The sequence below is a fragment of the Rhinolophus hipposideros genome, assembly GCF_964194185.1.
Source record: "Rhinolophus hipposideros genome assembly, chromosome: X".
Classification (NCBI taxonomy): Eukaryota; Metazoa; Chordata; class Mammalia; order Chiroptera; family Rhinolophidae; genus Rhinolophus; species Rhinolophus hipposideros.
The window spans coordinates 60,738,772-60,754,111 of NC_138046.1; the positions used below are offsets into that span (position 1 = coordinate 60,738,772).

The window sequence follows — 15,340 nt, forward strand, 5'->3', positions numbered from 1 at the left end:
TCAGAGTTTTATCCGAATATGAACTGCTGCTTTAGAAATCCCCTTCCACGGTTATCAGCCCAGGACTTCATTAGTATGGTTTCCTTCGACACGAAAATCAGTAAGATGATCAGTCACATTCAGTCACAGTAGCCACATTTTTTGAACAATTTCATACAGGGTGGAAATCCTCTTTGAACAGAGCTTTTATACAATAAAATGGCATTTGTTTTCAAACTTACTAATTATATTCGCTAAATGCTGTTCATGTTGTCAACATTCCCCCACTGAGAGAATTACAAAATCAGTCATAAGATAAAATTCAGAAAATGACTACAGCAATTCACAGAATACTAAGCCAGCTGGGTTCATTTAAATCCTGTATGGAAACGGTCTTTGTGGCGAACCGAGTAAGACCTACAGCTAGTGCCACAAATCATCATTTTTTGTCTGCTCCAGTGCTGAAATTGTTCATTGCCACCCATTACATGGGGAACTCATCAAGAACACGCACACACACAAAAAGGGTTTTTGCAAACTAGAGAATTACTCATCTCCACCAGCCATACCACCCCATAGAACAGTTAATTGTATGCATTATTGTTTAGCCACAATGATTTCGACAAATATAGTTATGGCACAGTATGAAGTTGATAGTCTTTTTCTGTATCAGTAGGAAGATAAAATTTTTAAAAATGTAAGAAAATACAGATGTATTCATCTTTTGGTTTCGTTGAAATGCATCTGTATTTAATGAGTCATAAACCAAGCCACATGAGCCCCTACTGAAAAATTACACCCTTCGCTATAGTTTTATATACAAATACAGAGGGTGCCAAAAAAAAATGTATACACATTTTAAGAAAGGAAAAAATTGTATTAAAATTGTAATACAATGAATGACGCCAGCATTCATTTGGTTAACGTCATCTTTTGAGCAAACGTCATACTACACATTGCTACCGTAATTCAATTCAACTTTGAAAATTAATACATAGATAATATCTCTTAAAATGTGTACATTTTTTTGGCATCCCCAGTATATGTTGCGGGGTTTTTAAAAACTATTATAGACAGAAGATAAGGAATATAACTTGGCAACCCTCAGTTGTTTTTTTAAATGCTCTTTACAAGTTGGTCAATTTATGTATAGGAAGAAATATTTAATATAATCCCGTTTCTCTCTGATCATCCAATTATGAAAATTATCCCTGATTATTCCTCATTTTTTCATTCTCTTATTTTGTCTTTCAATCTCTCTCTCTCTCTCTCTCTCTCTCTCTCTCTCTGTCTCTCTCTCCCCCCTACACACACACACACACACACACACACACACACACACACACTTTTTGGCTTGGTTTTGGCTTTCAGTGCCTTTTTCTTACGTAAAACTTTCAAAAATTGGAATATCTTCCATATCAAAAGGGTCACATGTTTGCACAGTGGAGCAGAAAAACTAGGCATAGCTAGTGTACGAAGCAAGTATGTCCTATATATTTTCATATTACGCCTCACAGGGAGGTCTCTGGGCATCTGGAAAGCACAGCGAACTGAAACACAGAGTTAATACCAGTGATGGCAGCATGGGCTTCACAGTATTAACAATCATAGTTAAGGGCATGGGTGTGTGTGTGTGTGTGTGTGTGTGTGTGTGTGTGTGTTTAGAGGACAGAACATTTTCACATATCTAAGTAAAACAGAAATGTTGGGAGGAAAAAAAATAGATCTCCAAAGCAGTCAGTACTGACAAGTAATACTAACCAAGTCTGCACCAGACAAATTACATTCAAAAACCACTGTTCTCCAGAGAACTTAATAAACTGAAAATTGGGGGTTATAATGAAGTTTTCACACAATCTAAACTATAATGTTGTAAATGTGATAATATCTAAACAGATGTACTCAAATTCTGAGAAAACAAACAACTAGTACATTTAAAGTATTAGATGACTAATGTGCACCAATGAATATAAATTAATGAATATTTCAATTTAGAGAAAAATCTTTAAATAAGCTCACGGGACTGTGTATTTTTAGAAGCAAGTAAGGGAGTACAGGCGTGAGTTTGTCTCTTTTCCCCAGAACTCAAGTTTGTAAAAAAAGGCATTGTGATAGACATATCCTTTTGTAACTATACTGGTTTGAAGAAGTACATCTACAAAATTGGTAAATTTCTGTGCCCAACATGATCACATAGTTTTACCCCTGTTGGTACAGCAGTTAGCCTTTCCTCCCCTCTCAATTGCATAACATAGGCCACAGAGAATAAGAAAGATAGAATGTACCTCCACATTGACATAAATCTGGAAAACGTGGTGATCATTTGGAACAAGTGAGAGAACCATCTTAGAAGAAAGCACTTGTAAAGACAGAAACGCACACAACCTTCATTCAGTTTTCTTTCCACTTAAGGAGTTAATCTGTATGTGCAGACAGCTATAGTACAGAGACAGGTAAAGGGACTTGGTAGCCTCCATCTTAGAAGTAGAAACATTGCTGATTTTCTAATTGAAGGACAAAGCCCATGATAGTGTGTTCATGGAAATATAAAATCAGGGAGCCATGATCACGTTTCCAACTTTCAGAGGGCTACATTTTTAAAGAAGAGAAGGAAAATCAGAAGAGGAAGCCGGTGTTTCATTCAGATTTTAAATGACATGAAGGCCACGGAAGGTGAGGACTTCAGGTTGGATTTCCGAGCTGGTATCCAAGCATTTTGATTACTGAAGCAATCTGTGAGTATCACCATTTGTCTATATGCACAAGTCCACATGCAATAATTAATAATATGTGCTTTAAGATATATAACGAGTAATATATGGGAATTAAAAGATCTTACAGAGAACTGTTTCTTTAAACAAATAAATTTAGTGTTCTATAAAATTAAACACTTCTGGACACTGTTGGCTTAAGTAATATTAAAGCTTGCTGTTTGAAAATTATGCCTTTTGATATATTGATCTACATGACAAATTGCGGGGAACAAAAACCCATGACAATTATAGAAACTGAATCTAAAATGTCACCACTGGCATAGTATCACAATGCTGCGACATTCATCTTTAAGCTTAAGAAAACTAATTCAGTGGTTCTCAGTGATGAGAGCCCATTAAGTACAATACAATAAAACACAATAGACTTAAATAAAGGTCAACCATCGCATAAGCTGAACAAAGGAAGCCACTGAAAATTAAGAATGATATCTTGTCCTTCTATCATTCCAGGGTGCTTAGTTATTGCAGAGGTCAAAAATGGTGAATGTTCTTGCTTCAGTGTAATATAATGAAGAACAGACAAACCCTTAAGTTGAAAAATTTGTCTACTGGTCATGAAATATGAACAAACGGTATGGTGTGTCATATATATGATGCCATATTAAAATGCAAAGTGACATGAATGAGCTCGTCTGCATTTTGCTGTAGATTGGATCTCGTATCACTGATTACAAACCAGTCACTGGAGAGATCACCAACCGAAAACTGTTGCGCAAACAGCCCCACAGGAAGAAAAGTTTAAAAGACCCACATGGAGAAAAAGGAAAGTTTGGAAACAGGACCTAACAACCCATCCAACCTCATACTTGATAGAGAGTATAATCTTCCCTTACACAGAGTGTTTCCAAGACAAATTATAGCCCTCAAAGCAATTTTCTTCTCAGCCAATTAATTATCAACCACATCTCCCCCAAATTCAAATAACGCTAAACGCTGTCAGGAAAAAGCATATTTCAGTGAAGCAAAAGAGACCATCAAATTCTAAAATAGCTTCAGCCAGTGAAATAATTTGAGTTCCAGGAAAAGTTGGATTCTAACTCTGCCTCTGACGCTGAGCAATCGCGGGTAAGCCATCTCCACGGAGAGCAGATTCTCACTTGAAAAATACAGAGAACAGCCGCCAACCTTGCCTACGCAAAACTTACCTGCTCCGAGAGCCAAAGCACACAAAGCCAGCGATCGCTCTGTGACTATTCAGATGAGGTTTTTTTTTTATTATTATTAGAAATATAGAGGCTGCACTGCCTGGATATACTAAAATCTATTTAAGGGAAGAGAAACTTTCTAGTAAGATGTCTACAATTACTTTCAATCCAATTCGAATTAAAAACAAAAACAAAAAGAAAGAAAAACAGATTTCTCAAGCTACAAGAGCCGAGAAAGGCAACATGTGATGTTCCCCATTTTCAGAACACTATATCAGGCAGAATAGGTTGTGTAATGCTTCCTCAAAATGAGCTAAGTATAACCAAACATTTTGTGACAGTGCAATGAGAGGCAGTTTGCTGCAAGGTTTTGGACACAGAAAACCTAGATTTAAGCCCGAACTTGAACATTTACTACTAGCTTTTTAATCTTGGAAAAATCACATAACCTCATTGGGCTTTAGTTTTCTAATTTGCAGAATGGGGTTAATAATAATTAACCTCCCTGAATCGCAAGGAAAGCACTTTAGAAACTGTAAGAACACACCAATCAAATGTGTGGACTATTGACCATGATTTATTGATCTTTGCTACGGTGCCTTTCAGTATATCCTATAGTGGTTATATTCTAAATTATCTTTGGATTTAAATTAACAGTCCCATATTTATTCCTTAACCCATACTTGAGAGTGGATTGCTAGTTTCTATTTATAGCAAATAATGCATTTTTATGTTTTTACAAGTAAACCATAGCAAAGCACTAGAATTACATACTCAACAGTTTTGCTGTTAAAAATACACCGTTTATAGCTGTAAGGAACTAAATTTTCTCACTTAAAAAAGTTAACACTTATGCTGAACACTCACAACAAATCCTTTATTTAATCAAATTGCCCGGCTCCTTTCAATAGGAATTTATTGAGCACTTGATATCCAATAAGCACTGGGGATATAATGCAGAATAAAATAAATATCCAAACTCCACGAGTTCTGAGTCTTGAATAAGAGAAATGAAGTAATTATATAGTAACATGTGGACAGTTTTATAATAGCTGTCCTCAGTGTACAATGAGAACCAGAGAAGAGCTCAAATAAAGGGCAAAACAAGATGAAGAGTAGCAGAGAACATCATAAAAATGCAAAAAAGGCAAGTTGCTTCAGTTCCATGTTTCAAAACAAGAAAGGAAAAAAAAAGAGTGTAATTAAGAGCCCAGGGTCCTACCTCTAGTTTCATAACTGAAGTAACCAACTGTCTCGGTTTGCCTGGAATTGTCCCAATGCTAGTATTGAAAGTCCCGCAACTGAGGAAAACCCTCAGTCCTCGATAAAGCATGGCAATTGGTCACTATATTCACCTTTATGAACCTGGCTGAATGGTGCTCCCTCCCTATCAAATCCACACTTGAAGCCCGAACCTGCAGTGTGACTGTATTTGGAGATAAAGCCTTTAGGGAGGCAATTATGGTTAAATGAGGTCGAAGAGGTAGGGCCGAGTCTGATAGCATCAGTGTCGCTACAGGAGGAAGGGATCCCCGATACGGGTCCTGAGCTTTCCTCTCAGCCTCCCCCAACGCCCACCCCGCATGCATGGAAAAAAACTGTGTGAGGACACAGCCTGAAGATGGCTGTCTTCAAGCCAGCAAGAGAACCCTCCCAAACAACCACCTAGGCTAGCACCTTGATCTTGGACTGCCAATCTCCAGAACTGTGACAAAATAAATTTCTGTTGTTTAAGCCACCAGCCTGTGGTATTGTTATGGCAAGCCAAGATGACCAACAGACTAACCAAAGTATTTCACTTCTCTGAGAGTCACTCTTCTTATCAGTCTGAAGAGGCTTGACTAGATACCTTCTAATGTTAAGACTCTACGTTTTTTGTTTGTTTGTTTGTTTGTTTTAAGACTCTACGTTTATATGACTACGATCCACATCATTTCAGCTAAAAGTGATTAATTAGACCGTGTGAAATTCTTAGAGTACATAGATATGACTTTTTCCTTAGGTCCTCCGTAGATTTTCTCTTGGATTTCATATTTCCAAATTCTTCTTCCATAGACAGCAGTCATTTCCCTTACAAATCATATGCTCTGGTAAGTTATCTTCTATTTTCACAATGGAACTGAACCTATTTCACGTTCCTTCTTACGACTTCTATGGAGAAGGTGGATACTTTCCTCTGTATACTTGGGGTGATGTCCAATATTTTGTCACTAAAACCATGTGTGCGTCTCTAGGCAATGAGACCTTTACATGTTACATCATATGCTTTATATAAATGATGACTCTTAGAAAAGGTAGCACAATTACATTATTACGTTAATCCTAATGACTTACAGGAAGAGATCTAAAATTTTCTTTGCAGTAAACCGAAATGTTTTCTTCAGTTTCTCTGTATGACGTATTTCACATCTGTACAAAAGCACATTATCCTACTGCATCGTAATTTCTCATGTCTCTCTGTCCAACTAAAAGGACTAGAGAGTTACAGTATAGGTGAAGGAAATATTAACTGAAGGCAGAAAAAGAAAGGTTTTTCGTCTTCGTAAGTTATGAAATGGGCTCTGAAGAGCACAAATAAAACATATAGTTATGGAGGTAAGATATCCAAACTAATACTCAAATCACTTAAAATCTTTCCACAACCTGTCTACCAATGTTATCATTTGTTTCAGACACACACCCCAGATTCCAGGCAGTGGTGTTTTCTAATTCATCCTCAAGCACACGATTGTCCCCAGCTGTGCACCATCATTAAAAAGAACTTCTACCATTTGTTTAATATTATAATTTTTCACCGTAGTCTGAGGAACATCATTTTATTCGACTCTGAAAACAACACTATGGAAATAGACAAGGCTCACTGTATTTCCTCGTGTACAGGTGAAGAAACTGAGGTTCAGAAAGAGCAAGGGACTGACTTAGCCATGATAATTTGGCTAGTAATTAGCAAAAAGGAAGCTAAAATGTAGGCTCTGAGCCCAGTGGTCTCCCGTTTTGTAAGGTTATGGGGCTTCTTTCTTTCATATAACTGAATTCGACCTATCCTTCAACATCCTTCTGTTCCAATTTGTTAGTATCACCCATCTCTATCTCCATCACCAAAAAATTCCTCCCTTCCCTGAAGTCCTGCTAATCTCAGTGTAATCTCAGTGGGCTTTCAGTTTTGTATGCATTGACAATATATCTTGCGATATTACAAAATACTCTCTATGTCTATTTCCCGGCTACTCAACTGTACCTCAAGCTTCTTGAGGTTTCTGTGTCTTCTGTATGTTTTATATATCCCTGGTGTACCAAGCATCTCTTTTGTTTTGCCTTTGTTTGAGCCTGCCTGATGTCCCTTCACCAGCCTCTACTCTTTGGAATCCCTATCTTTGGTAATGATGTCCTTTAGGGCATGACCAATTTTCCATCACAGGTAGTCTTGGTAGCGCTGCCAATCAAAGTTATCTGTTCTCCCTTGGGCAAAGGGCGTTCCTGTAATCCACACTAGGCCAATCAGTCTCTCTTCCTAATTAGAATTTGAATCGAACACAGGAAAGGGAGGAGAAAAATGGTTGGAGCTAATATACCCAAAAAGCCAATTTCCTGAAAAGACTTCCTATTAGTTCCTGCTCCTGTATTCTCAAAGCTGTGATAGTTGCTGTTCTTTTACAGGCCAAGTTCTTCAGCCTTTCCTCAGTTTCTGGCTAAGCTACCTTATACCCTCCCAATAAATTCTGCTTTTTGCTTAAGTCAGGCAGTCACTGTCTGTTGCTTCCAAACAAAGATCCTTATCGGATATAACCACAAAGCTTAGTGCCTAGAGACTGCTTAATATTTTCAAATGTTTTGTTTTTATGCAGATTATATATGTTATTATACACTGAAAACACAAACGACAAATGACCCTGAGGTGCAACATTGCTACTGGTTAGAATTTTAATAACCAACAGGCAAGCACAGGCCAAGCTAACACTGGGAACTCATACGCATAGAAATGTTTTTTATTACAGCTCAGCACCTTGGTTTGGTGACTCACAAAGTGATAATTCAGTGCTGCAAATTAACAAAGAATTGTGTAGTGAGGGTAGTACTTATAGTAACGATACCCTTTAGTGATATTTGACATTTAGGTTAACCCATCTGTTTTCCTTTTCTTCCCAAATATTACAGGAGCCAATTGTGACCACCTAAATGTTTAATATTACTTTCCTATAGGATACATTGGATAAGTTTAACTGCTTACACCATGACTCCTTTTTAATTAGGTGGATATTTTAACATGCTCTATATCTTCTTGTGAAAAATGGTAGGTTGCGATTTTAAATTCCGTGAGAAAGGAAATTATCATTAGAATAATTTAGATTGGTAAATGGTACCATTTTTTTAAAAGCATAATCAGTAATCTACAAAGAAAGTTTCCTCTGCCATTTTTTTAAGAAAAAAATAACACTAAGAAAAATCAATCAAGTTTTCTTTATAAGATAACTGGAATTTAACAGCAGTTCTAGCTAATCATGGATCATTAGTTTGTTAATTAATTATTAAACGATTATAAACCTAAGCGAACCATTTCTATGTACTTCAGTAAATTTCTGTCATTTTAGATATTTATATGTCTACTCAGAATCCTTTGAATTCCAGGAACATCCTTTTAATTCTAGACATTATGGGAATATCATGAATGCATATGATATTTGTCTTTCTTAATGACAAGTATCTCCCTGAAGATAAAAGTCCTACTGAAAAACTGGGAGGGGGAGATTTTAAAACATGCACTCCTTTCTCTTTTAGAACACCTATTACTACATGATAGTATTTCCCACAAGACTATTTTTTTTTATTTTATTTGAAGGTGGCAAAAATCTTTGTGCTGAATCCTTTGAGCATACCTCTAGTGATAGATGTCAGATCAGCGTTGTGTGGAAGAACTTTTATTTGACAGGTAGATGACAGGAAGAAGCCTCTCTCCAAAATATATGATGCAACTGTAAAATCCTTCTGTGAGGTTAAAATAATCTTTTGTTCCTGTGTATAAATGATGTATTCATTCTTGCTTGAAAAAAAAAAATCTGTTCATGTAATTAATTTGAATAGTGTGAAATTATGACACTTAAAAAGGTACATATTTATTCAAATCAGGATAGTTTGTTTTAAATGTCATTTTTATATGAATTAAATGTGAAATAGGTATATAATACAAACTCCCAATGATTTTTTTTTTTACTTTATGATACTTTTGCAATCATAACCAAGAACACTTTAAGAATCACTCATTGCATATACAGCACATACTCTAAGCAAACGGCATCTTGGTAAGAGATACCTGTATTAGTATTGAGTATATGGTATGCAATACAACAAAAGCGTCTTAAATATTTAGTTTTACCCTACGAATCTGGTTATGATTTATTCTAGTTTATTACAAGGATTGCCTTATTCTCTCTGTCACTTGTGTAGCAAATAATTTCAAATAATTTCACATGTCCCCTAATGTCACAAGAGGAGAGAGTAAAAATGTGGTGTTTTTTTTGGACAAAATTTAGCATTCCTGGTATCTTCCTTTTTCTCTTTCCTTACATACCTCAGAAATAAATCAGGAGTAAACGGATACAATTCCTTTATATATCCTATTATCTGCAAATATTATTCTTTTTGTCTATCTGAGTTAGAAATACCAGGAACAAATCATTTTTGATACATATTAAAACACCCATCCGGGTGTATGTAATGCCCATCTATTTAATGCATGGATCGAAAAGAAATTTATATCCATTGCTAGATTTGGGATTCTCGTTATAATATACTTCAAAACCTAACCAAAGTTCTGTAATGTTTTCAGATGTGAGAGAGAAAAAAAAAGGTGAAAGAATGGTGAGATGTCAAGGATAGATTGCTTGTTTTCAGATTTATTTTCGTCTCTAGCTTTCATACAGGTCTCACCTCACTCTGTTCAGTTTTCTGTCTGTAACAGACAGAAATCTTTCCCTTGAATGAGGTGGTTTGCTCTAGTCTAGAAATGGGCATATACAATCGCTTGTGCGCGTCTCTGCTTCTTTGTTTACTTTTCACAAGAATTTAAATCTCAAAAATAAGAGTATGAAATGTCCCGATCCAAACAATAAGATGATTATCACCTGACTTTTTAAAAATTTTAGTAAATACATTAGATACCTAGTATAGGCGTGGTAACAGAGCACTATTGAACAATGAAGAATATTATTTTCTGAGAGCGGAATAAGTAAAGCACATTCAACACCAAATTTCTGGCTAGTGACTTCAATGAATTTCACTCCTCAAATACTTTTTGGACAGGCATTAAATAAGTAAAAGGGATTGAGATACAAGATTGCATCTACTTAATAAAAGCAAATTTTCTTGATCTACAAACTCCAATAACATTCGATCAGCAAGAGTTTAATACTATATTACAAAAGAATTTGTAGTCATTGAGATTTTACTATAGTGAGACTGGAAAATTATTTACCTGTTTTAATTGAGATATAAGTCATATACCATAAAATCAACCCTTTTGAAAAAATACTTTTTTTGGCTTATATACTGTTGCAATTTAGAGTGATCCCTGGCATAGATAAAATTACTGTTGTTAATAATCATTATAAAATGTTCTCTTACCTTACAAAGGAAGTTGATCTTAAAACCCAAAGACTGGGCATTTCTTGAGCCTGAGTTCATGTAGTTCCCAACCAAAAGAACTAACTCTAAAAGTCTGTTAAAGCTTTCACTTTTCTTCAGTTCTTCACAGGCAAGAGTTACTGCTATGATGCTCGGTTTAATGTTGTTTATGTGTTCTTCAAATGTGAGTTTGAAAAGAATGCTATTGAGACGAGGCCGCAACATTTTCACTGAGCTCATCTGTAAGATAAAGAATGACCCATCAGAACATATATTTAAAGCCTGTTATTTCTCTCTCTAGTGGGGATAATTTTACAGACAATACGATAAAATTTCTGTATAAAATGAACTCTCTCTGGGTTTTAAAAAGTATTATTTATCATTAGGTTTAAACATTACTAAAGAATATTTTTATCAAAGTTTAAAAACAGCTGTTCATTTTTAAATAAATTAAACTGTCCTAATAGCATTAAGATAACATTACTGAAGCTGAACAGTTGCTACGTGTTAACTGCATAATCATTAGTCGTCAGTAGCATTTAAATGGCCAAAAATCTGTCCGTGAGGTGAACTATGAAAATTTACAAATATGAAATTGAGTTGAGTGAATTGTTGGGTCATGGATAAAAGATGTACGTGATGACAGAAAACCACTTTCCTAAAAAATTACCTATTACTATGCTCTTTGAAATCATAGGACTAGCTCCGGTTGAGCATTGAATAATTTTAAACCTATGATTTCTATTTATAATATATATGAAATATTTATATTTGCTCTAAAGAATTTCACCTACTTGACAGAATGTTGATGTTAAATAATTAGGTTACGGCAAAAATCACATGAACTTCTAAGCACATTATTCAAGAATTCTATATTGGTTTTCTTCAAAACAGTTCAATTTAGGTTTCAATTACATGTTTCACAGTGTTAGTGCACATTCTCTATTCCCTTTGGTATAGCTCCTATAGTAAAAACTTATTTTAGTCTTTCCTGTAACCTCAAATCATTTAACTAGATTTCACTCACCAAATCAATTCTGGGAGAGAGGTCGGGGAGGAAAGACACACATGAACATACACAAGCACACACACCATGAAAAGAAGTTATTAATCTTCCTAATTATATTTATTTTCTGCACATACGGCTTAGTTTTGTCAGGCACAGGTTAGGCACTAAGATATTTGTGAGTAACATGAAAAGAACTTGAAATCATAAACGAAATCCTTAAACCACAAACTACCCTTCAAAAGCAGCAAATGAGCTGTTGAATAGACCATATCTGCTCTAATACAAAAACAAGGCATGATCCATCATTTTTCTTCTTTGAAATGAATTTGCCCATTAACCATGGGTGTCTGCCTCTCCAAAGATTAACCTTTGCCTTCTGCTAATCGTCCTATATGCTTTCATGATTTTATAGACAGATGTATCAAAGTATGCTGGGAATATCCACCTGTTACTATATTTATGTAGGTCTTATCACTTATCACTAGCTGTTTTATATGATCAGGGTAATACACAAACCATCCTACTGCTTCTTCAGGGCTCACGTGGTAAGTCTAAGACACACAACCTTCTCACATAAAGGTCCCAGTACAGCCTAAAAATCATGACCCAGTAACTTGAAAACTACAGCTATTCATAGAACCAGCGCATGATTCCAAATGGGTAAATAGAAATTAAGTGCTGGAGATGTTCACTGAAAGAAGAGAAAACTTTAAACTCTATGACTGCAATGTTTAATGAAGGCTTCACAGTAGAGGGATATAAATGGATAAATCAACAGAGGAAGAGAGGGAGGGATGACAGGAGGGAGGTAAGGAGATATCTAGAGACAAAAAGGGGGCCAAAACGAAGGTGGAGAAAGAACGGTGTGAAAAAAGGTTGGTAGGTCAGGAATAAACGAGGTATAAACCGAGGGGCAGAATTTGGACCAAAGTACGTGCAGAGCGGACGGAAAGGCCACAGAGTTGGAAGCCAAGCACATCACAGTCTGTCTCCATGAACATGCCAATTTCCTCACGGATATTTGTGTGGGAATCTCTCTAAGTTTCTACGTGTGTTTTTCTGCCTTCATTTCGCCTCTACCACGGTCTGCAAATCCCTCCCGACTTTGAGTTTTCCTTTTCTTTCACTGCTAACTCGCCATCCGTAGCACAGAATCACGTTTATGTATTTAGGGAGCCTCCCTGAGGGCTAAGAGCCAGAGCTCCCTGGAGCAGGGGCCAGTCACCACGTGCCTGCTTTCTAGGACCTGTGGGGACCCAGCTCACCAGGGTGGCCTTGTCCCTGATCAACAAGGAATTTCAACCTGAGGCTTACGTGGATTGTTGGTCTTGCTTCAGTTCTAACACCACTGGACTTCATTCATATTTTTATCCTTTTGGAGCTTTGTATTTCAACCCTTGGCCTACAAACCCAGAGAGCATGGATTCTATTTTACTTTTTTTTAATACCAGCTCCAACTGAAGTAATGTGACAAGAAATGTATTTTAATAATAATAGTGATAATAACAGTGATTAACATTTATTGAGTACTTTGTGGCAAACATTTTTCTACATATGCATGATACACACACACACACACACACACACACACACACACACACACCTTTTTCTACATGTTTTATACACACACACACCGGGGGTGCCAAAAAATGTATACAAGTGGACACTTTGGTCAATGGTGCGCAAGCAGTAGTTCGCTGTAATCAGAAGTGTCTGGACGCTGATGGTCACCACTTTGAGCACCTCTTGTAATTGCAGAAGTCAAATGTAACTTGTATTCATCTTTTTTTAATCAGTATATATTGAGTATTACAATTTCAATCCAGTTTTCCTTTCTTAAAATGTGTATAGATTTTTGGGACCCTCATAGATACTTGAGTCTCAAAACAACCCCAGGAGAAGGTTCTTAGCGTTAGTCTCACTGTACAAACGAGGAGAGTGAGACACAGCAGTACTAGGTAATGCGAAGGAACACACCAAGTCAAACTGTATACTAAAGACCTAGAGATGTGAACTCAGGCATGTGGGCCACAGAACCCAGACTCCCGAGCACTACAGCACGTTGCCTCTTGACTCATCTCGGGAACGGTATATATGGTTAGGTGAAGCTGTGATTAGTGGCAGGGAGACCATCGGTAAGTGTTCAAAATGGCCCGAGAAACAGGACATGAGCTAGGATGTTGACACTAGGAAGGGAAAGGAAGCAATGGATATAAGAGCCAGAATTAAGGAAGAATCGCTGGGAAATGGCAACGGACCAGTTATGGGAGGAGAAAGTCAAAGGCGGCTCCAAGGTTTAGGTTTGTTCTGAGGTAGAACACTGTTGGCAATAATGACGGCAGAAGGAGGTGCTGATTCGGTGCGGTTTACTGTTTGGCTGGTTGTTTTGTTTCAGGGAATGAGGGTACATGAATTTGCTGCCCCTGATCTGCTGCTGCCTCCACTCCAGAAGCTAATCAGAGACTAAGGCAGTGGGAACAGGGAGGGTACAGATTGGCAGCAAATCCAATCAAATGACTGACCCTAGAAACTGTCACATAATGTGACTGTGTGAAACTAATCTGCCTAATTTCTCTGGTCTTCAGTTCCTCATCTAAAAAGTATGGAAAATTCCTGACGAGCAGCCTTGTTCTGATTATTAGACAGGAACCAAATAAATGATCCATAAATACTATTTCCTTCTTTTTCAGTCTCTGCCTCTAGAGCTGTAGAAAGGCTGCATAAAGGATCTGCTAATAGAAAAATTACTTGGCTGTTACCAAAAACAATTTATTAGCATTTAAGTGAACTTGGTTCTCCATCCTCGCAGACTACTAGTAGTGTATTTTACTACTAAAAAAGACATTATTAGCTTCCCATTACTAAGGCGCCAAATCTTGCTTTCACATTCAAACGATAGTAAACACAATGTAATTTAATACCATCCCTTACCTATAATTTGACCCGAATAATTTCTTAGAATTGTCTCTCATTTCCCATGCTTGCCTTTCAAGCATACATTTTTATGTATTTCAAGGTTGCATTACTACAATAGGCTATTTAAATGTGCTCCAGATCCCTCCAGCCTCCCGCTCCAAATCCTCACATAAATGGTAAAATGATACTTCTGTGGTAGGGAAAAAATATTGCCTTCTTGACATTTTCAGTTTTAGGTATTATTATGATACCTGATAGCATGGGGAAATTCAGTCCTTGAGTTTGAGAGAAGATAAGTATTGGAGTTGGCAGATTTAAGTGATTCGGATAGATGCCGTGGGAGACAAGGTCATCGATGAGCAGAGTGAGGACAGAAAAGAGTCAAAGACTGCACCTCGGACAGCACCAAGCACAGGGGCTCGTAGAAATTAGACATTCAAACGTTTGCTGATTAATTTTAAAAGCACTCCTTAGCTGACTAACCATTTTCCAGATCTTCTGCCAAGTAGACCAGATAGATTGTGTATTGACCAAAAGTAACAGCAGAAGGTAATGTTTTACTGTCCGTAAAATAATGTCCTTAGCTAAGATTTCAAACCACAAATACTAGGGAATTAACTTTGTTGAACAGCCTGACTCCAGGAAGAGGTTGCACATGATAAAGGGGGTCAGAGTCACCCTCTGACCTGGCAACATGTCTTTATTCACTTACCGTCTAGAACCGTTAGGTTTGGCACATAGGATGTGATAAATGATAGGTGATTAAAACATAAATAATTGTAAAATGGATGAAAACGGATGTATTCATTCATATAAACAGCAACTCCAATATCAGCAAAGGGCTGGACTGGGAAGAGAAAGCCTAGTGTGCAGCACTATAGTAGGCTGACGTGGGGTAG

The 15,340-nt window shown here is 36.8% G+C and overlaps 1 protein-coding gene across 3 annotated transcripts in view; it reads right to left on the bottom strand.

Annotated features, from left to right (window-relative positions):
- The window catches only part of DIAPH2 (diaphanous related formin 2), an 842,313-nt gene that overhangs the window by 409,806 nt on the left and 417,167 nt on the right, over positions 1-15,340 (bottom strand). For 2 of the 3 annotated variants that reach the window (XM_081043893.1, XM_081043892.1), the window contains exon 22: positions 10,517-10,756. In XM_081043893.1, the coding sequence (XP_080900019.1) occupies positions 10,517-10,756 (240 nt within the window). Of the gene's footprint in view, positions 1-8,731; positions 10,757-15,340 lie in introns of those variants that run through there. The other variant, XM_081043894.1, reaches the window with a different exon arrangement.